General features: G+C 33.8%; 1 protein-coding gene across 2 annotated transcripts in view; it reads right to left on the bottom strand.

The window, feature by feature from the left end:
• The window catches only part of LOC111506348 (solute carrier family 22 member 3), a 48,240-nt gene extending 26,584 nt beyond the window's left edge, over positions 1–21,656 (bottom strand). Inside the window, exons 1-2 of one of the 2 annotated variants that reach the window (XM_074174330.1) lie at positions 21,166–21,656; positions 6,885–7,110 (exon numbers count right to left, since the gene is read on the bottom strand). In XM_074174330.1, coding sequence (XP_074030431.1) covers positions 6,885–7,110; positions 21,166–21,323 — 384 coding nt within the window. In that variant the 5' untranslated portion in view covers positions 21,324–21,656. The remainder of the gene's footprint in view (positions 1–6,884; positions 7,111–21,165) is intronic. The other variant, XM_074174329.1, reaches the window with a different exon arrangement.

Genomic DNA, 21,656 nt, shown 5'->3' with positions numbered 1-21,656 from the left:
TTGTATTTCTCGTTGATCTATTGGACATTACTTATGGATCTTCGGCTCATCTTTAATTTAAACTTCACCGATGCTTATAGATACAGTTCTTCACCTAACAGTTAAATTTTACGGAGCCTAATGAATACGTGTGCTCACTCTAGCGACATCGTACGGGATGTCGAGATGGGCGTTCGAGTGGTTTCATCACCGGCAGTGGCGTGCATTTGTTTATTCAATAAAAAAAATTGTTGAAAGTATAGTCTATCCATTCCAAATTGGAACGGAAATAAAAATAAGAGTACAGCCATAAACATTTCTTGCCTGTGGCCCTTAATCGCCCAGATAGTTAGTAAACGTGCTATCAAACGTAGTTGAGGAGTAAAGGCTCGGCTAGCTGGACTGGCTGAATACTAATTTTTTGTCCGTTTCACAATATTTCTTTATCAGTGCCATGTGTTCGTGGGGTTAGGTGAGGTAAGTGGTTTTGCAAACAGATTCTTGAAAACTTTTTCCAGAGAACAATTACCCTAACACCAAACTGATATTTTTGGTCCGATGTGGACTTTGTTTGTTAAATGATGATTATCCTAATTGATTTTTCGGTAATTAACTAGTGGAAGCACTACCTGCAAATTAATTTGTCCGCTTTTTAATCTATTGTTGAAAAATTAATTTTTAGGTAGTGGTTCCACTATTTAATTACCAAAAAATCAATTAGGATAATCATCATCTAGCAAGCAAAGTCCACATCGGACCAAAACACTTTAGGTATAAAAACAGCTAACCCTTGTCTTTAGATTCAGTATCAATTTGCTTCTCCTGAAGATGCTAACCTTGTTAGCGAAACGCGCGTCGAGTGCAAAAATATCAGTTTGGTGTTAGGGTAATTGATCTCTAGAAAAAGTTTTCAACTTTTACACCAAAGGTTCCAATCTCATTGTTTAAACCGATTTTTGTGAAAATTTTAGTGTTTTTTGGGAACTTTCATCAATATGGCTTTCTGGAGACCTTTTAAAACAAATGATACGTGTGAGAAATCTGTGTCAATCGCCAGGGATCCGGAATTTGAAAATAAGGACTTACATGTTCAAGTTCAGCGAGTAATTTTAAATATTCATGAATGCTTGAAGAAGGAAAACTGTCACACTTCACAGAATGCTATTGTGAATAGAATATGCGAGTTAACGAAACTATCTCGTTCGACAGTTCTTCGAGTCATTAAAATAGGGGATGTCATTGACCATGCAATGAAACGAAAACAAGGGAATAAAAAATTCGCAAACGTTGATAGTGCTACAAAAGATGTGATTCGGCGAACAATTTATGGTATATACCAAAAAAATGAAGTACCAACCTTGGAAATGATTCGGTATAAATTACTCGACTATCCCGATCACAATTACAAATCTTTAGAAACTCTACGAGGTGTCTTATTGTCATTTGGTTTCAAATATAAAAAATTTAACAATCGGATGGTCATAATGTAATCGACACGCATTGTTCAACTCCGACAAGAATATTTGAGGCGAATGAAAAGCTACCGAGAATCCAGCAGACATATAATCTACATAGACGAAACTTGGTTTGACACCCATGATGTTGTCAAATATGGCTGGGTAGACGAAACCAAGTATTGTGCTTTGAACACACCTTCTTCAAGGGGAAAACGTGTTATAATTTTGCATGCCGGGAATGAAAGTGGTTTCGTACCTAACGCTTTGCTTCTGTCGGCCAAAAATATAAAAGAGTCGTCTGCTGATTATCACGAAGATATGACTGCGGCTTTATTAGAAACCTGGTTTAGTGAGCAGCTTCTCCCAAATATTCCTCCAAACTCGGTTATTGTTATGGATAACGCTTCGTATCATTCTCGGTTATTGACTACAATACCAAACAATAACACAAAAAAGCAGATATTGTTGATTTCATGCGAAATCATGACATGAAAATACCCGAAAAGATTCCAACGAAAAAGGTATTACTGGCGACCATAAAACAACGTAATTTCAAAAAAGAGTATATTATTGATTCGATGTGTGAAACACGTGGTCATATTCTCTTACGTTTGCCTTCATACTATTGTGTGTTCAATCCAATTGAAATGGTTTGGGCCACAATGAAAATAAACTTGCGGAAATGTAATCAGTCACAGACGTTGAACGCTGTAGTGCTTGACAATATAAGGCGAGTGGTGAATGAAGTAGGTAATAGTGATGTGTGGAAGAACTGTGTGGCCCACGTTATAAAAGAAGAGAACAAATATTATGTGCAAAGTTCCATAAATCCGATCGTTATTCAACCCGATGATGATTCCACCTCATCCGAATATAGCGAAGAAGAATTTTGATTTTTCTAGCAATTTTGTTGGTCTCTATTACCTCAACCTCAACTACCTTAAATTTCGAAGTTTTTCATAATTACCCATGGTGGAAAAATTCAGCGGAGATAACTTTTTCATGGGGTGATCAATTGCTATGATTGTAAGAATAAGTAACTGAAAAACTACCACTGAAAAATAATATGCCGACGCCTATGTCGAGGCGGAAATTCCTTCTCTCTGTGCTGTTCCAATTGGTATTGGAAATACTATAATAACTATGTTCATTCATTCATGTACACTGAATATTATAACATTTTGATCTGAAATACTAACTACATCGTCTATCTCGCCACGAATATTAAATTTCTGGAACAGAATGTCACATTTCATCAATTATTCAGTAAAATTTTTGATATTTTCAATGTTTCATCGTTAGGAATACTAGCACCAATGATCTATACCTGTTTTGAAATTTCAAATATCCCATCTCATAAAGAACGGTCTACCACTGTATACATACAATAATTTCATTGTCACCTAGTATACAATAACAATTTGCCTGCTTTAATCAATACGGATTGTAATTATATGTAATAATAATCAATTAGCTGGTACCAACACCGCATCAAACGCAGGGATATATAATACTAAGAAGAGAAAAACTCAATTCTTTATACCCTGAAGTGGATGACAGAACACTGAGATACAATAAATGAATAACTGTTTAATTTACCACGTCAAAAAATTCGTTCCCTTGTTTTGTGGGATTTTTTCATTGATCCATTTTTTTAACAAATGATACCCAAATAAATGATAAAATTAATTTCTTGATTACGGTTTTCTGTGACGTTTCGAATAGCTGAAGAATGAAGGCAACGAATGAGATATCTGATGAAATATCTTATATAATGTTAAATTCTGTTGATATTGTGAATCCCGATGTACTTGGAATAAAAACCATTACTGCAAATAAAATGTGATGTGTAGCAATGTTATGATAAAGGTGGAATTTCACTTAAACAATGCCGAGGTAATTAATTCTCACATCGACCTGAATGGTGAATGGTAACTTTTCATATACTTTTTTTTTGGCTAAAATCTATAAATGAGGACGGTTAATGACAATCAAATCCATTTGTTTTTGCATTGGTTAACTTTTTATCGGAGTTCTTATTTGAATTGTGTTGAAATAATTTACACACGATATAAAATACAGAGGCACTACTACTCTGTACAAAAAATATGGTGAATTTTCATTTTTTTCTGAAAATATTCATTCATTCATCAATTTCATTTTGTCCCTGTTATGTTATCGTGCAAAAAAAATGATATTTTCTATATGGTATCACTTTATTGTATCTCCAACAACGGTAAGTACTCGACTGCGTTTTTAGAGCAAGTCTACCTGAAAAACATTCGTGTACAAAAAGACCTTAATATACAGGACTGGAAACTAACAACTATGTTTTATTATTAATATATGACACCCCTTCACCTAAGTTGAAACATTACACTATACAGTAATAATTTGCAATAACTAACAACAAACATAAGGCTACCCAGGATTAATTTGCCATAATTTATCGCTCAGGTGCCCTAATTTTATCACGGGGTCTCAGAGATCAACCACTATTAGTTTCATCACCTTCCATATTACCATTTTTCGTATTCACTAACTGTTCACTACTGTGAGTCCCCGTTTTTCCCTTCCAATCTACAATATTTTCTTTTAAAGCTGATCGTGGGGTGAAAGAAACGTTATTTGTTTTAGATATTGTATTTGAATATTTTTTTTTAATTGATTCATATGTCTTTTCCATGTCAATCTACAATCGGTTTCTACCAGGAAAGTTTTTCTGCCCAATATTTCTTTAATTTTACCATGACACCACATATGAACATTTTCATGATAATCTTGTGCATATACCAATTCATTTATCTCATAGTTCACATATTTTTTATGTCCATAATATTTTGTTTAGATTTCACTACGGCTTCCACAGAAGGTAACAGTAAATCAAATTTAGTTCTTAAACTTCTACCAAAAAGCAATTTAGAAGGTGTTTCTCCCGTGGTCGAGTGTGGGGTGTTACGATATTGAAATAAAAATCTATTGATTATTAAATGGGTGTCTAACCTTGGATCCTCAGTTTTACTTTTAATAATAGCATTTTTGATAATTTTCACCGCACTTTCTGCTTGTCCATTTGTAGATGGGTGGTAAGGTGCCCCTGTAAGATGTTTGATACCGCTTTGCTTTAAAAAACGTTGGAATTCAAAACTTGTGAATGTTTTTGCATTATCCGTACAAATTTCTTTTGGTAATCTATATCTCGCAAATAATTCTCGAAACACCTTTATAGTATTCAAAGATGTGATATTTGACATTTCGAAGCCCTCGATCCACTTAGATGTAGCGTCTTCGATGACTAAAAATTTTTATCGAAACATGGCCCAAGAAAATCCGCATGTAGCCTGGTCCACGGATTAGTTGGCCATTTCCATACAGACAAAGGTGTTTTTGTAACATTAGGAGCTATTCTACAGCAAATTTCACAAGACTGGGCCATATTTTCAATTTGACTGTTCATCAAAGGCCACCACATATAAGCCCGAGCTAAAAGTTTCATCTTAATACCCATATGTGCAACGTGTAACTCATTTAGTATTGAATTCCAATATTTTTTTGGTACTATTATGCGATAACCCCACATGAGGCAATTTTGTTCTATTGTTATTTCTTTTTTTTTTTTTAAATGGTTTATAATCTTCCCCAGGACATTTTCTGGGCCAACCATTCCTGACAAATAACATTACTTTACTGAGGACTGGATCCACCGCTGTTTCTTTTCGAATTTTATTTACATCTATCGGCTATGCGGATGAATGAATGAAAATCGTATATTACAAGTTTTTTACAGTTTTTACAATTTTTGTGTGTGTATGTGTTTGTGTAGGACCCTGCTATAGGCTTATGCCTCTTCAGGGTGAATGGCTCTCTGTCTTTCTTTAGAGAATTCCGACATTCTTTTGCATTGAGATAGGGAAGTAGAAGGTCAAAACCTTTCTCTTCCAAAAATTAATAATATTGTTATGGATATTTGGTGAAAGAGATTGAAAGAATTAACGAATGTGCTAGAAGACGGTTCAAAATGCTTCAATCAGCACTCGACCTATGACGAAGTTGCTGTAAATCAGTTCAATCCAAACGACTAAAGTGAAACAAGCAAAAGAAAACGAGGCACACTATAATTTAAAATAATTAAAGGAATAAGCTTAAAGTGTCACGAGTTCGTTCGTTTAACGTCAAAGTAATTATTGTTTCCGTTTGCCATCCTGTATATAGGTTTTCGTTAACTCACTGGCCGATATGATAATAACCGTTGTTATTTCAACTAGGATAGTTATGAATATTACCTACTAGTCTAGTAATAGATAAGGCAACATATATAATGAAATTAATTTGAGACACTTAAGACGCAGATACCTAAAAGAATTACCTATGGTATAAATAAAGATAACATTGTACGTATATTTGGTTCAATATTCCTCTTGAAGATGATCACTTGGTGATCGAAACACCTGTCGAGATGTTAAAATAACGGTGTGGTGTTGGGATAAAACTCCAGTAATATTCATTACTATACCAAAGGTTCCAAACAGTGCATCACAAGTAGGATATTTTTATTTAATATCCAGAAAACCTACCAACAAAAACAATTGTTCAATATTTCTGAGTTTATTCATTGAAGAACTCAATAAAAGCAGAATGAGGATCGTCTCGTTGAAGAGTGAAGTTCGAGGTGTACTGAGTTGAACCTCAAAACGATAAGCAGTCACAATCCATGTTAGGAATCACACGTTTAAAGGTAGGACCTCGTTAGTCCTTAGCTCGCACAAGTCCTCAACATTTGAGAGTTGTCGTTCGTATGGGGGCAACAGCTGATTAACGGTAAAACAGAACAGATTTTTTGAATCCGTCGCGTATTTCTGATATGTACCGCTCTTGGTGGAATCAAATGTGCCAAGTCACATAAAGAGCTCCCGTGAAAGTATCTATAAACCAATCTCCAACCAAGTGATGTTCGTGTCTCCAATCACGCGGATGTCACTTTTCATGAGAGCATGAGAACAATAATACTCCAAAGGAGGTCTGATCTGAGCTTCATAAGGAATGAAAAGTTGCTGAGGTTTGTAGAGTTTTCGGGTTCGGAACAGTGCCCCAAGCTTTTGAGAAGCAGCCTCTGCAATTCCAGAGACATGATTGTGCCAAGACACAATGGTGTCCATTTTAATACCCCAACAAACTTATCGAAGCAGAAAGCGGAATCGTCTGTCCTGACATTATTATATCCGGTTCAGAGACATTTACCTTTTTGGATTAAATCGATGAGCAGAAATTATTCCTTATTGATTCAATTTCATTTAGACTTCCAAGCATTATTTCGTTGGAATGTATTAGATATGCAAATGACCTCCAACACTGGGTCCAATGCCTATACCCTGCAACTCTATAAAACCTTGTTTCTTGTTCGAAACTGATTCACCACAAAAAAAATTGCAAAAAAATTAATTTTCCTACCTCTTGAAGAATGCTTTTTTCCTCGGTCTTATAGACAAATGAAGAGCAAGAGACAATCCGGTTTCTGTCAAAGTTATTGGCACTGCATGTGTCATTGTTACTGCTGCTTGAATTGAATATGTAGTGTTCACATTTTGTTGGAGTGGTACCTCTGAAAGGAACTGCATTTGACAACCAAGTCGGTTGGAATTCTGGTTGTGGTTGATCGCACTCGGGAATGGCACATCTGAAATGAAATGAATCCTGTGTATTGCAAATTAGCATGAAAAAAGTAATATTTCAAAATCGAATCACGAAACGGCGCACCTACAGTAGATGCTGGTAAATGCTTCCCGGAAACCGGAAACCAAATGTTCCCCGGCTAATACCACGCTGGACAATGAGTTATATCCGACAGACATTCATGCAAGACCTCACAGAGGATAGCCTCGCAGATACTTCATTAGAGTAGATCAGCTACAGACCGGTTTTGAGGTATTACCACTCATTAGTGCAGAACAGATCCGACTTAAACAGAAGTGTTCCTGGAACTTGATTGACTTCAATGCGGCTCAAGTCTGAGAGATAAGTAACAGCTCCATCTCGTGAACAATACCCCAAATGTGGGGAAGAAACATCCCATCGATACTCTGAAGTCTGAAGCTTGTATTGAAAATAAAAAATTCAGTCCGATGTAATTTAATCAATAGCAGAAGTCTAATAGAACTGAAATATTCAGGATGGTTCCACTCCTGGAGTTCAAGACCTAGGCCCTAGTTCATTTTTGAAAGAAGCACAAACTGATATTGAAAGGGATTGTTTGACTCTTGAAGAATATATCTTTGACTTTTGGCATTACAAAATTATAGAGAATTCCCAATAACTATAACATCCTGAGTATTTCAATCCAGAATCTGATCTGGTAAATATTTCCTTCCAAACTGTTTGTTATGTGGTTAGTTAGAAATCGACTACAGATTGCTACTTTGAGGATTTTTAACCCTATAGAAATAGATGAATTTTCGATTTTCAGAATGGTTCCACTCGAGGAGTCCAAGCCCTAGATCTTTGTTCATTTGTGAAAGAAACGCTAAATAAGATTGAGAAAGATTGTTCGACTATTGACGAATATATCTTTGACTTTTGGCATCACAAAAAATTATAAAGGATTCCCAATCACTATAAAATCTTTGAGTATTTCGATCCCAAATCTGATCGGGTAAATACTTCCGTCCGAACTGTTCGTTATGTTGTGAGTTAGAAATCGACTACTTCGAGGATTTTTTAACCCTATAGAAATAAAGAGATTTCTGATTTTCAGAATGGTTCCACTCCAGGAGTCCAAGTCCTAGGTCCTTGTTCAATGGTAAAAAAAACAAAATAAAATTGAAAGAGATTGTTCTTTTGACGAATGCATGTTTCAGTTTTGGCATGACATAAAATTATAAAGGATTCCCAATCACTATAAAATCCCTGTGTCATGATATATATCCTTTTTTCCAAAATTTTTTTGTATCTTAAATTTCGGCAGTAATTTGAATTGTCTTGTGACATGATTGTGCATAAGTTCAATTCGAATGAAATTTAAGTTTGATTTTTTGTATTATTTTCAACAAAATGAATGAAGCACCTAGTTTTGAGTTGATATAGTAAATTAAAGTCCAATAAATAGTTTTGTAAGTTCAATATTAGTTACAAATATGGTGAATTAAAAATGCTTCTGATTATTTTGTTTTGTAACGTTTTGAGAGATTTGATCATACATTTACTTGCTGTTTCAGAAATGTGAATAAATGAAACTGAAATATATATTTCTGAAAAAATTTAAAGGTATAAGTTTCTAATTTTGTAAAAAATCCAATAGGAGGATTTATTTTCTTTCTCATTTTTTCAATATATTTATTCCATGGCAATTTCTTATCAATATATAAACCTAAAAATTTTGTTGTTTAGAATTGTGATCAAACATAATCGAATCTTTTGAATTAGTGTCAGGATAATATTCATATATGAGCATTTATTGAAATTAAGCCTCAACTTATGTTCATTGAGCCAAATGAGAATTTCATCCAAACCGTTCTTCATATCATTTTTATTTTTTCGTAACTTTCTAAGAGATATTTTATAGTAGTATCATCAGCAAATAATTTGACTGTACCATTCAATTTTAAATTGGCTAGAGAATTGATATAAACGTTTCTATCAAATTATTGATTCAAAAATTCCTCTTACAAATGCATCAGGTAGATTAGTAGACCATAAGAAATTTGCTTCAGGTGGCGCATAATATCATGGTTCCTCGTGTTAAGAGCAATTTCTCAGTTAAATTCAAACCCACTTAAACTATTAGGTCTATTTTGTTCGACAATAAGAATTTATTACAATTCCTCAACACTTAGCAAATTATTAAATTCTAAAAGGAACTAGTTTCGCCGAGGATGTAGGAAATTTTCTTGAATAAAAATTATGTCCGCTTGCGAAATTACTTTGGTCATATAATTGACTCTTTCATTTGCGATGGATATTTATACAGTGCATTCCATTTAAAGCGAGCCACCCTGAATAACTTCTGGTACACTGATTTTCGGGAAAAATAAAAAAACACGTCAACAATACTATACAGAGGGACACATTTTGACATATTCATATTTTATGGTACTTACCCTATCCCACACCTAGAGCATGTCACCAATTTTTTTTTAAATCGATCACCCTATATTGTTTTGCATTATCAGATGCTACATGATGAGCAGATTAAAAAAAAAATAAATAAAACATATGTTCTGAAGCTTATGTTTCGGGAGCTACAAATTATTTGAGTTGGAAACGAGCCACCCTAAATAACTTTTTACTCAATGATTTGCAGGAAAAATAAAAAACAGGTCAACAATTATACAGGAGGCCACATTTTGAAATATTCTCTAGAGACAAATATGGAATCAATAAATCAGAAAAAGAGATTTTTTATTAATTCTTCCATACAATGGTACAAATGAGCTTCCATTGTCGCCCTCACATGGTTGAGAATCTCGGGAATTATTTCTCTGCAATGCCTCACGATATTCTCTCTAAAATATTCTGATGTTGTTGATTCTATCTCATACACTTTAGACTTCAAATGACCCCATAGAAAGAAATCTACAGGATTGAGATTCGGAGACCTTGGTGGCCATTCTGTAGAACCTCTTCTGCCAATCCAGCGACCAGGAAAATGATCATCCAAAAATTGTCGCACTGGAGCTGCATAATGAGGAGGTGCACCATCCTGGTGAAAACTATTTCGTTTTTGAATAAATTTATATCCTCCTCAATGCCCCTATTGATGCACGGTATTATTCGATTCTCCAACATATCCAAATATTTATCCCTAGTCAAATTATCATCGATAAAAAAATGTCCTATGATGTGATCACCTAAAATTCCTGCCCATTCAGTTTTTGAGGTCGTTGGGTATGAACTTGACGGTATCCAAACCTGATACTAAAAATATTGATTATATGTCATCTTCACATCAAAGTATTTTTTTATATCCAGCAACTAAGATGGAAATTGAACAAGTTATCAAAAAAGTTTGTAAGAAAAAATCGTCCGGTATTGATGAAATTCCTGGTCTTGTTATAAAAAACGTTGCCAATGTAATTTCTGAGCCTTTGACTCATATAGTTAACTCCACTTTCATACAGGGGAGGTTTCCTGATATACTGAAAATTTCAAAGGTTTTGCCAATATATAAAAATAAGGGCTCGAGATCTGACTGTGCATCTTACAGGCAACTACTTAGTCAGTTTTCTAAGATTATTGAATACTGTTTCTATCAAAGATTATATGATTACTTTGAATCATTTAGATTATTTTCTTCTAGTCAGAATGCTTATAGAAGAAATAAATCCACTGTTGGCGCAATTGATCAACTCATTAAACATGTGTTGGAAATCTTGGAAAACAAACAGCAAACTCTGGGATTATTTTTTGATTTGAGCAAAGCTTTTGACCTCGTTGACCATGACATACTGCTACACAAATTGCAGTTTTATGGTATACGTGGTCCTGCATTGAATTGGGTTAGATCTTACCTGACTGGCCGTAGTCAGCTGGTCTGTGTGAATGGAATTAACTCTGTAAGTAAATGTATAGTAAGAGGGGTACCTCAAGGCTCTGTTTTAGGACCTCTTTTATTTTTGGTTTTTATTAACGATCTTCCGAAATTTTGTTCGAAAGCTTCCATTATTATAATTTTTGCGGATGACACTAATATCTTGGTATCTGCGGAAACTATGTCCGAAGTAATTGTCAAAGCTAATGAAGTAACTGATCAAATTGAGGAGTGGTGTTCTACAAATGGTCTGCTGCTAAATTCTGCCAAATCTCAAATGCTCAACTTTGTTACTAAAAATATAACTATTGATAAAAGCTATTTGGTAAGATTAAATAATGAAACTTTACATCAAGTTAATTGTACTAAATTCTTGGGTGTTGATATTGATAATAAACTTACCTGGAGTTTCCATGTTGATAGTGTCAAACTGAAGCTCAGTAAACATATATATTTACTTCGTAGGCTGAAACAAACAGTCTCTTTTGATGTTCTCATGCTTTTATACCACAGTTTAATTCAGTCAGTGATTTCCTATGGTCTTGAACAGTGGGGCTTATCAGCTAAAGCTGATGAAGTGTTTGTTATTCAGAAAAAGGTAATCAGAATTCTGGCTGGGGCATCTTCAAGTGCAAACTGCAGGCCATTATTCATTCGTTATAGTGTATTAACAATGCCTAGTTTGTATATCTACCAAACTCTGATATATATAAGAAACAATATTTCAATTATTCCTAGAAATGAGCAAATCCATGGACATTTCACCAGAAATAACCTTCAACTTTATCAGCCTTATAGTAGATTGACAGTATCTAAGAATCACCCCATGTGCTGTGGGATTAAACTATATAATAAGTTTAGTAATGACATTAGGTCCTCAAACATCAATGTCTTTAAAAGGAAGCTTAGGGTTTTTCTATTGCAGAAAGCATACTACTCTGTGGATGAGTTTCTCCTTGAGTCATAATCATAATTTGATGGTAGCTTAGTAATTTTATTTTTATTTAAGTTATGCTTTGTATTTGTTTTTCTAAAATAGTTTGACCTGTTGTATCAGCCAGTATTTTATGATGATGTTTGCCTAATGTGATTGTAAATGAAAACTGATACAATAAATGTTTGATTGATTGATTGATTGATATAAATGAGTATTCGTATCACTCCAATATCGACAATTTTGCTGATTCACCTCTTCATTCAAACTGAACGTGCATTCAACCGAAAAACAAATTTGATACAAGAAATTCTGATGCAAGTTGATCCGTTCAGTAAGACTTTCACTATGGATGAAATTTGTACTCATGATAGATCCTGAAAACATGTCTACCACTGATTCCGGATTCTCGAAATAACTTAGTAAGAGATTGGGAATTTTCCATTAGTCCAACGTGCCCTAAACTGCATTACAAATAGCTTCATCCAGAACGGTTATGCTTTTTATTGTTAACAGATCCAGTTTCCATGAATTAGTTCAATAATTCCGAAATGTATTTGTGTCGTACATTTCTTCCTGGATGATTATCATTGAACATACGGGCAGCAGTTCAAGCACTATTTCCAATTTGGTAGTACAAACTCACTATTTCAATCAGTTCTCGAAGCATATAAACCATTACTTCCCAAGAATTCATAAAAAACAGAAACACCAATTGTACCTTCACTTGGTAGGTAATCGTTATTGTAGAATGACACAAATACAAAATGAAGAGAATATCGAATTCAAACTTAACTAGACAAAATAAGACTTTTTTGAAGTATACTTCGCAAAAACACGTATGAAACCTAGGTAACAGATTGTACAGAAGTTCATTCAGAGTGGCTTGTTTCCAACTCAAATGATTTTTAGCTTCCAAACTATGAGCTTCAGACCATAATGTATTCTACTTTGTTGAAATCTGTCCATCACGGAACATCTGATAATACAAAACAATTGATCCATTTGAAAAAAAATGGTGACATTCTCTGGGGGTGCGATACTATTGTTGAGGTGTTTTTTATTTTTCCTGGAAATCATTGTTTCAAAAGTTATTCAGGGTGGCTCGTTTTCAACTCAAATAATGTGTAGCTCCCAAACCATAAGCTTCAGACCATATGTTTTATATTTGAATTGAAGGGGTTATATTTTTAGGAGTGATTCATTTTTGGGAAAGAAAGTTTTTGGCTTCCTACTACTCCATCTTGATACAAAAAAAAGGATGACAGAATCTTCCAAAGAAAGGAAGGAATAATCAATTTGAAAATAAGTAACTCTATACATGGATGTGTAGGTCATGCAAAGAAGTAACTTTCAGACACAAACTGAAAGAAAGTCCTCCTGAAACAGCTACTTTCATATAAACATTGAATTACACGAAAGGAAAAAATCTTCCGAAACAAATACTTCTATATGAACACTGAATTATACAGAAGATACTTTTCTCTACTCAGTTTGTATTTCAAACAATCGTTGTGGAATGGAAAAATGGAAGATTCCCTCATCCTTTTTTTTTCCGCTTGCCCAGGGCACATGATTCTCGGACCAAATGGTTATTGGTTGATAATGCTGGCGCGCCCTCCGGGGCTTCGAGGGGTAGGGCCTGACCAGCGCACACTACGGTGAAAAAAAATAAAATAATGATGTATGCTGAAAAACCATTTCAAAACATCAATGGATTAGAAAATGTTATTGAGCAGTGTTGCACCGATATCTATTTTAGAAAATGTCTATAAAGAAGTTTGTGCACGAACAATAAAATATTTAGCGATGGAAGGAAGACATGTGGAAATGTAAGGATTCAGTGATTGATTATTCAGGTTTTTGAAAGTTTCTGTAATTTGGTTTTTATTTATGTTTAATATATAGGTAAATTAGGACTACCGTTTGAGATAACAGTAGGATTAAAGTGATCGTAAACGTACAGATTTGTATAACTTGATTATTTAGCATTAATTAATTCTCAATCATTCGTTGATAACACGTGATTGCACGTCCATAATTCTGGAATGTCAAAGATAACCTCAGAAATGAAATAAACTTAACAAATCATTCCATTACAATTATCAGAAAAAATACTAAAATACTTTTTCATGTAAAAATGTTAATTTGGCAGTATTATCAATAGAATATGTTATAAATATGTATTAAACCAAATCAGTCGTGGTACAAAAACATAGATAAAGTACGGTTAATTCAGAATATAGCGGCAAACCATGGTATCAATACATAGCGTCTTATGAGCGTCTAATCGAGAATTACATTCAGGCTGTTTTTTCTTTAAGCAGGTCACTATTAGGGTCTCGAAAATCGCCAAAAATTAGAAGGTCTACCAAGTTACAAAAAGTTCCGTATTTCAGAGGTCATCAGGCGTTCTCAAGATATTTGAAGAAAATAAAAATTGTCGAGTTTTGTTTTCTTGATTCGGAGCTCTCATTTTTCAAAATTGAAAAAACGCAAGATAATTTTTTGTCATCATTATTGATGAATATCAATATTGTAATAACCATGAAATATATTGGATTCCAACTGAATAATTTGTTGCTGCTAAATGATCACTGCAATCACATTTATAAAAAGAAATCAAAGAAGCTTCACTTCTTCTCATGAGTAAGTAAAGAATAAACTATGCAAAACCAGGATATTTGCATACCAATCCATAATACAGTCTCATATTGATTATTGCTCTTCCATACATTACTTCCTAAATCTCAATCGGACAGTGCAAAAGTTACAGATACTATAGAAACGTGGAATGAGGATTATCTTTAGATTACCTAGTTACTAGTATTGTATTCATGTTAGAGTCATTGCAGTGGTTTTCACTATCACAGAGATTTTTTTTATATAGTTATGATTTTCATTTATAAAATTCTCAATAAAATGTCACCATCCTACTTTGAATCCTTCATTGATAATAATAATAATAATAATATTTATTTAACTACGTTACATGATACAATATGTTTGTAGCAAGTCATGTTTGGCTTTACATTTGAAATTTACAAGTTAAAATTCACACAACATTCACAAATTAAAATTTATACAACAATCACATATGTAAAAACTTTGAAAATCAAAAAGAAGTAGTGACTTGTATGTTACCACAAAAATATTTTCTGAAGTCATCGACAGAATAGAAGCAATGCCTCAACAAATAATTTTTCAGTTTTCTCTTGTATGTGTTCAGACTGAGTTCTTTGAAATCTTGGGGCAAAATATTATACAGAGAGTAAATCTATGGAATTTTTTTGCGATGTGGTGAGCATTTCGTGTGTTATGTTCGTGGATAAGTCAAGGACGGTTTCTTCTTATGGATTTCAACCAAGACGTAATATAGAAATAAAGTTGGCAATGGCATAATTCTAAGTTTTTTTTTAATATTCTTGACAGTGATCCCTGTATCCAATATTAGCCAGCACTCTCAATGCCTTCTTTTGCATCCTAAATATTTGAATGGAATGACATGAATTTTCCCAAAGTTGTACCCCATAACTGATATGTGAGTGAAACAGTGAAAAGTATGAGGTTTTTAATATATTTGCACTAGTGATGTACTTCAATTGGCGGAGAACAAATTCTTCAGTTGAGAAATATGTGCAGACCAGTTAAGTCTATTATCTAATGTAATGCCCAGTAATTTAACTTTATTAGTTTTACAATAAGAGATAATTTGATTATTAGCAGAAATCTGGATGTATTGTGTTTTCTGACAATTTAGTTTCAGCTTATTAGATAGAAACCACTGATAGCACTATTAGATATCTCGTCGAGATGAGACTGTAACATATCATTATTTTTATCCGACAGAATGAAAGTGGTGTCGTCCGCAAAAAGAACCGATTTGAACGGCAACATATGTTTGCACAAGTCGTTCACATGAATTACAAATAAGAGCGGGCCCAAAACAGACCCTTGCGGAACGCCATGCTTAATAGTTTGAAAGTTTGATGAGGTTCCGTTGAGCATCACTGCTTGTTGACGATTAGTAAGATATATCACATCTAACATACATAACCACAATACTACAAATCTTGATCTTTTATATGTAAACAGAACTAACCAGCACAATTCCAAAATCATTGGTGATTAAAGGTTTCATTGAGTACAATGAATTACCGTATGAAATTATATCAAGCTGTTTATTGTCATCATTCAAGAAAACAATTGAAATATATATCAAAAACAATTGAGTGGGCAATTATAATAATTATCATTGAAAAATACCCATTTGCTTAGACTTGTGAAGTTTTATGAAGTTTTATATTTTTGATATTTTTGTTTGTTCATCATCTATATTATAATTTAACCTTGACCATTATGTTAATGTGACCATTGTTGGTTCTACTTGTATATTTACATTCAGTAAGACTATATATGGAGGAGTAGTAGTGAATATGACATAATTAATTGTAATTAAGTTAGGTCTCAAGTATTTTTATATTTTTTTATATCTTAAAATTCGTTTTTGTTCTAGTTGAGTGTCATTATTGTTTATATAGAAGGGTCCCCTATTTTTAAATAAATAGTTGTTGTATTGGAGTAAAAAATGAGTTTCAGCAAAACGTCGTCACTAGAAAGTGATGTGCACTGTAAAAACTTGGAAAAAGTGAAAACAAAATTCGGAGGGGTGAATTCGTTGGAAAGTTTCGAATGACTTTTATAAATTTAGATACCAATCATGACTGAGATCTTCCCCTACCAAACGCCGCACAAAAAAAGTAGGACAAGAAAATACAAAAAAAAAATTTCGGAAATGTGATCTCTAGGGCGAAAGTCATGAATATAAAGGTACTTGAGAAAATTTCAGACCAACCCAAATAATTTTTCAACTGTTGTTACCTTTTGGCAAAATAGGGCTTCTCCTCGTCATGATAGGCTGGCTCAAATGTGTCTAATTATCGTGAATAAGCAATCGCAGTTTTCTAGAATGACCCGCTGGAACACCTGATATGACTTCCTTAGATTATTTTTGTGGAGATGTATGGAATCAAAAGAATACGTTTCATGATGTGAGAAATAGTAATTATAATAATGATAATAAACTTCACTGTTGACTTACGAAAAATAAAATTATTACAAATTCTTCATTGAAACTCTACAAAAAGCAACGCCAAAGAACAGGGGTTATATTTTTTCACTATCAACATAGAAAATGTATTCCGTGCTACTTTTCAAACTAGAAAGTGATAAATTCCGTACGCATGCACTGGAATATTATTCCACACACTCATTCTCGCACTCTCATGTCAAATGAAGAAATTCATCAATTTTCACAAGATTCTCCTGATATGTCAGTTGAAAAAATCTTTCAAAATTCGTTAACCAGCTGTCACGCCCCTACGAACGACAACTCTCAGAAGTCCAAACTTGGGTGTGTTAAGGATTAACGAGATTTCACCTTTTAACGAGCGATTCCTAGTATGGGTTGGATTATAGGTCGATGTATCTCATGACTACTTTTTTACAAATTACAAGAAGGGGAAACATATAGTGCAATGTGTTAAAATTAATAAGTTTAGTAACATAACACCATAAAAAAATATAAAATTCATTTTTTTCGATTATCATACGTTTTGATAGTGACAGACAGCGGTGCAAACGTAACAATCCTTAAGCGACAAGGCGGGTGAAAATTGTCACAATGGCAGAGAGATAAATCGGTGACAGTCTCAAGCAAAATGTCATACACAAATGAAACCTTGCAATTTGTTGAAAAAGGGACATCATTTATTAGTGCAACACTTATCTATTTCTGAAAATATAGTCAGCTGAAATTAAGATAATGTTCCTGAAATTGACATTGCTAACATAGGTAATGTTAACATACATTTTTGCAGTCATAATTAGTTTTGAAGTTGTAAAATATGTGATTGTGGTACAAGATGTTGAATAGTTTACTTTCTGCACTTTTGGCACAATATACCTACTATTATCGTTTGATAGTAGAATTTGAAGACCAATTCAAAACTGTCAAAGTTTGTTTGAAGGTAGTTGACAATGTTTCTTGTTGCATTTTATTAGTTCGGACTCCCATCGTCTGAAATGAAATAAATTAATTTGAAATACCGAAAAGAATCTGTAAAAAATTAAAAAAGAGATTAGCTGAAAAATAACAATTATATTGAGCAAAAAAAACTGAAATTACAATGAAATGAAATATAAACAACAACCAAAAAATAAAAAAAAATAAAATTAAACACGAGATGAAAATTTAAAATATTATTAACCAGAAATGAAAATAAAAAATCAAAAGATTCCAAACCAAGTTACTTTACGACGTTTCGATTGTTAGTGTCCACAATCGTCTTCGGATGATAACTGGACTTATTCCTCCGAGATCTGACTATTTATAGGTCATTCGAGTGCTTTCACCTATCCCCTCTTCCTTCTCCCCGCTTCATCGGTTTTAGCAAGAGTTGGTTGTGTTCCGCTTGATAAGAGGTTTCCATATGTTGCGTATCTCTACGGTAGCTTGGCTAAATGCATTGTTGGACAACACATATGCGGCTTCTTTGAATTTTCTCCTAAATCAGTGTTCTTCCTTGTGGATGATTTCAGCTTGAGCCCACTTGATGTTATGTTGATGAGTCCAAACGTGCTCTGCTATTCCTGATTTGCTGGTTTCTCTTCTTATGATCTTCTTATGATCGGCAATGCTTACTTTCAATGGCCTCTTAGTTTCACCAATGTATGATTCTCTGAAACACTACAATCCTCTGATGTAGGGAAGTACAAGTACTGGTTGTGTCGGCTTCTCTTTCCTATGAAGCTCTTGCTCTCTTCTAGCTAAAGCCTGTTCCCCCATCACTTTGGAGTAACCATTCCGTTGAAGGTCATTTTTGATGATGCCCAGTTCCTTTTCGAGACCTTCCTCTGTATTACAGAGCCCGAAAGCACGATCTAGTGAGTCCTGATAATTCCTCTCTTAGTCGATTGATGGTGGTTGGATTTCTGGTTCAGATACTGTCCTGTGTGAGTGGGTGTTCGATATACAGATGTTTCACATTTCGTGTCGGTCCTCTTCACCAATACATTTAAGAATGACAATTTGATGGTTCCATATTATAAACGTGTCGTCCCCGTATCTCAAGCAGTCTCGGGGCTTTTTGTGTGTTACTTCAATGGCCAGAGTTTTAAACCACTCCATATATATATATATATATATATATATATATATATATATATATATATATATATATATATATAGCATATATAGCATATATAGCATATATATATATAGCATCCAATATATATATATATATATATATATATATATATATATATATATATATATATATATATATATATATATATATATATATATATATATATATATATATATATTGGCTATAACAGGTGAAAGTGGCGATCCCATTGGTAGTCCCTCATCTTGCGTAAAGAATTCGTCCTTCAGTTGGAAGTAGCTGTTTCGTACACAGCATCCTAGTAATTCCATGATAACTTGTATCGGTAAGTTTGTTCTATCTTTCAGATCCCCATCTTCGGATAGCTTCCTTCGACGTTGGTCTAGAGGCTTTCTACGTCGAAACTGATCATTTGATCCGGGTCTTTGACTTCGATTGCCCCTAGTAATTTAATAAAATGCCTTGAATTTTTCACAAAGGATGATGTTTTTCTTGCAGTGATTTAATTATCGGTAGTAAAAATCTGGACAAGTTCTGAGTGACTGAATCTCTGGAGCTAATAATCATATTAGACAATAGAAGCCCGAACTATGAAATGTGTGAGAGCTAATTTCCGGGTTTTTTGACCGTGGTCTGCCGGTATTTATGTCTGACGTCTACTACTGCGGTAGATATTATCAAAGACGATGTGATAACAACAAATAATGACATCCTCTCGGAATCGAGTGAAATCACACAGTAAGTCTTTCGAAAACTTCGATGGGAAGAATTTCAAATTGAAGCTAGGTTGGAACTTATAAATACTAAAACGAAAAATTAAATTTGCGGTATGTAGACATATGAATGAAAAACTTAATTGAAAAAATGTTCTCTTGTATTCCCATTCGGTTTATTCCATGTATTGAGGTTTATCTCATAAATACTATCTGAAATATTCAAATTTGACACAAAAACATTTTTGTGATTTTCTAAAGCTCAATTATGTAATTATCAGAAAAACTACCATGGTTAGATTGCGTAAATGTTTATAGAAAATTATCCCAATTAAATTTGCATATGTTCATTAAAATAAAATATCTTGTACCTATCTGCATGAGCCAGATATTTTTCTTCATGTAATAAGTTTGCTGGTAACAAGCCAATGCGGGTATTCTTTGGGGAATATATGACATTGAAGACTTGTCTTCATCTAAATTATGAAATTTTAATCATGTTTAGTTCGAATCAATAAAGCGGCAGATTCGAAAAACTAAAAAAATTGGAAAATAGAGAGTCCAAATTTCGAGCACGGGTGTAAAACTGGAAACCGAGCAACTTTTTTCTTTGACATTTTTCGAAATTAAAAAAACATATTTTTAAGGATTTTCGGAAAAATGTCAAATTTGACAGGCATGACACATGACAAAAGGCAAGAGGCTGTTTTTCACTTATTTTTCAAGCACAAACAAATTTTCATTATATTTATCAATAAAAAAAATCCATATGTCGCGAACTTTATGTGTGATACTGTATAAAAGTAGTTGTTTCGAGAGTATTTTTTCATTCGTGTCATTAAATGTTTATAAGACAGTGTTGTTTCGAGGCGGCTTTTTCTTGCAGTTCGTCTGAAAGTTACTTCTTTGCATGATCTACACATCTTTGTGAAGATTTTATTTTGAAAGTTTCTTTTGTTATTCTAAAATTTTCCACATTTTTTTATATTAAGATGGAGAAGTAGAAATCCCAAACCTTTTTTTTCTCAAAAATATAGATGAGGTCTATTTTGAACTGAATTTCCGAATTTCCAAGAATCTGCAACTTCTCTGTAGAAATCATTTTGATAAACAAAAAAGAGCTATTGCATTCGAAAGTAGCTTTTATCACCTTCCTATAGTAATATAAAGAAATTCCAACATTCCCGGACTAAGCTGAATATTGTTTGTACTTCAGTTCCGATTCCAGATGAAGAGTCACTACTGAATATTCACTTTTTACAATAGCCTTCGTCTAATTATCTCAATGGTTTCCGTAAAGCGCATTGAAATCTATTGTAAAAAAATACTAGTTTTCCGCTACATGATTAACATTCAATCAAAGCTACCAACCTACCTGTGACCGACATCCAATGCGGTGAAAACAAATGCTGTATGCACGGCTGAATGCAGGACAACAGCGAAAGAAACCAGCGTAAAAACCAGTATTTGGTATTTCCCCAAGTCGCCAATCTGAACCAACACTGAATCTAGAGAAGTCACTGCCTCCGCCATCACAAAAAACAATACAAATACCTGAAGATAAACCTATCCAACTGGAAATTGGTTGGTGACGATGGTAAGTATTCACTTCTTCACCGCGGCTACATGTGCATATGGGAGACCGGTTAAAAATTCACTTTGATTTGCTTTACACGGACTTGAAACGCCGACTGGATCAAGGCGTCCGTTGACGATCTTATGTAGGTATTCGTCCTCGCCGTCAACGAAGTTAGCATATTGAGGTAGCCGCTAATGATATAACAGCTATAATTTTGTCACGTTTTGAAAATTTCACCTGAACATTCATTGGAACGCAGTTCAAACAAGAACGTGTGATGGCCGAAG

The sequence above is a fragment of the Leptinotarsa decemlineata genome, unplaced genomic scaffold (genome assembly GCF_025532065.1).
Source record: "Leptinotarsa decemlineata unplaced genomic scaffold, Ldec_3_MD MMD2_tig00000576_RagTag_RagTag, whole genome shotgun sequence".
Classification (NCBI taxonomy): Eukaryota; Metazoa; Arthropoda; class Insecta; order Coleoptera; family Chrysomelidae; genus Leptinotarsa; species Leptinotarsa decemlineata.
This window is presented reverse-complemented; position numbering and strand designations above follow the sequence as displayed.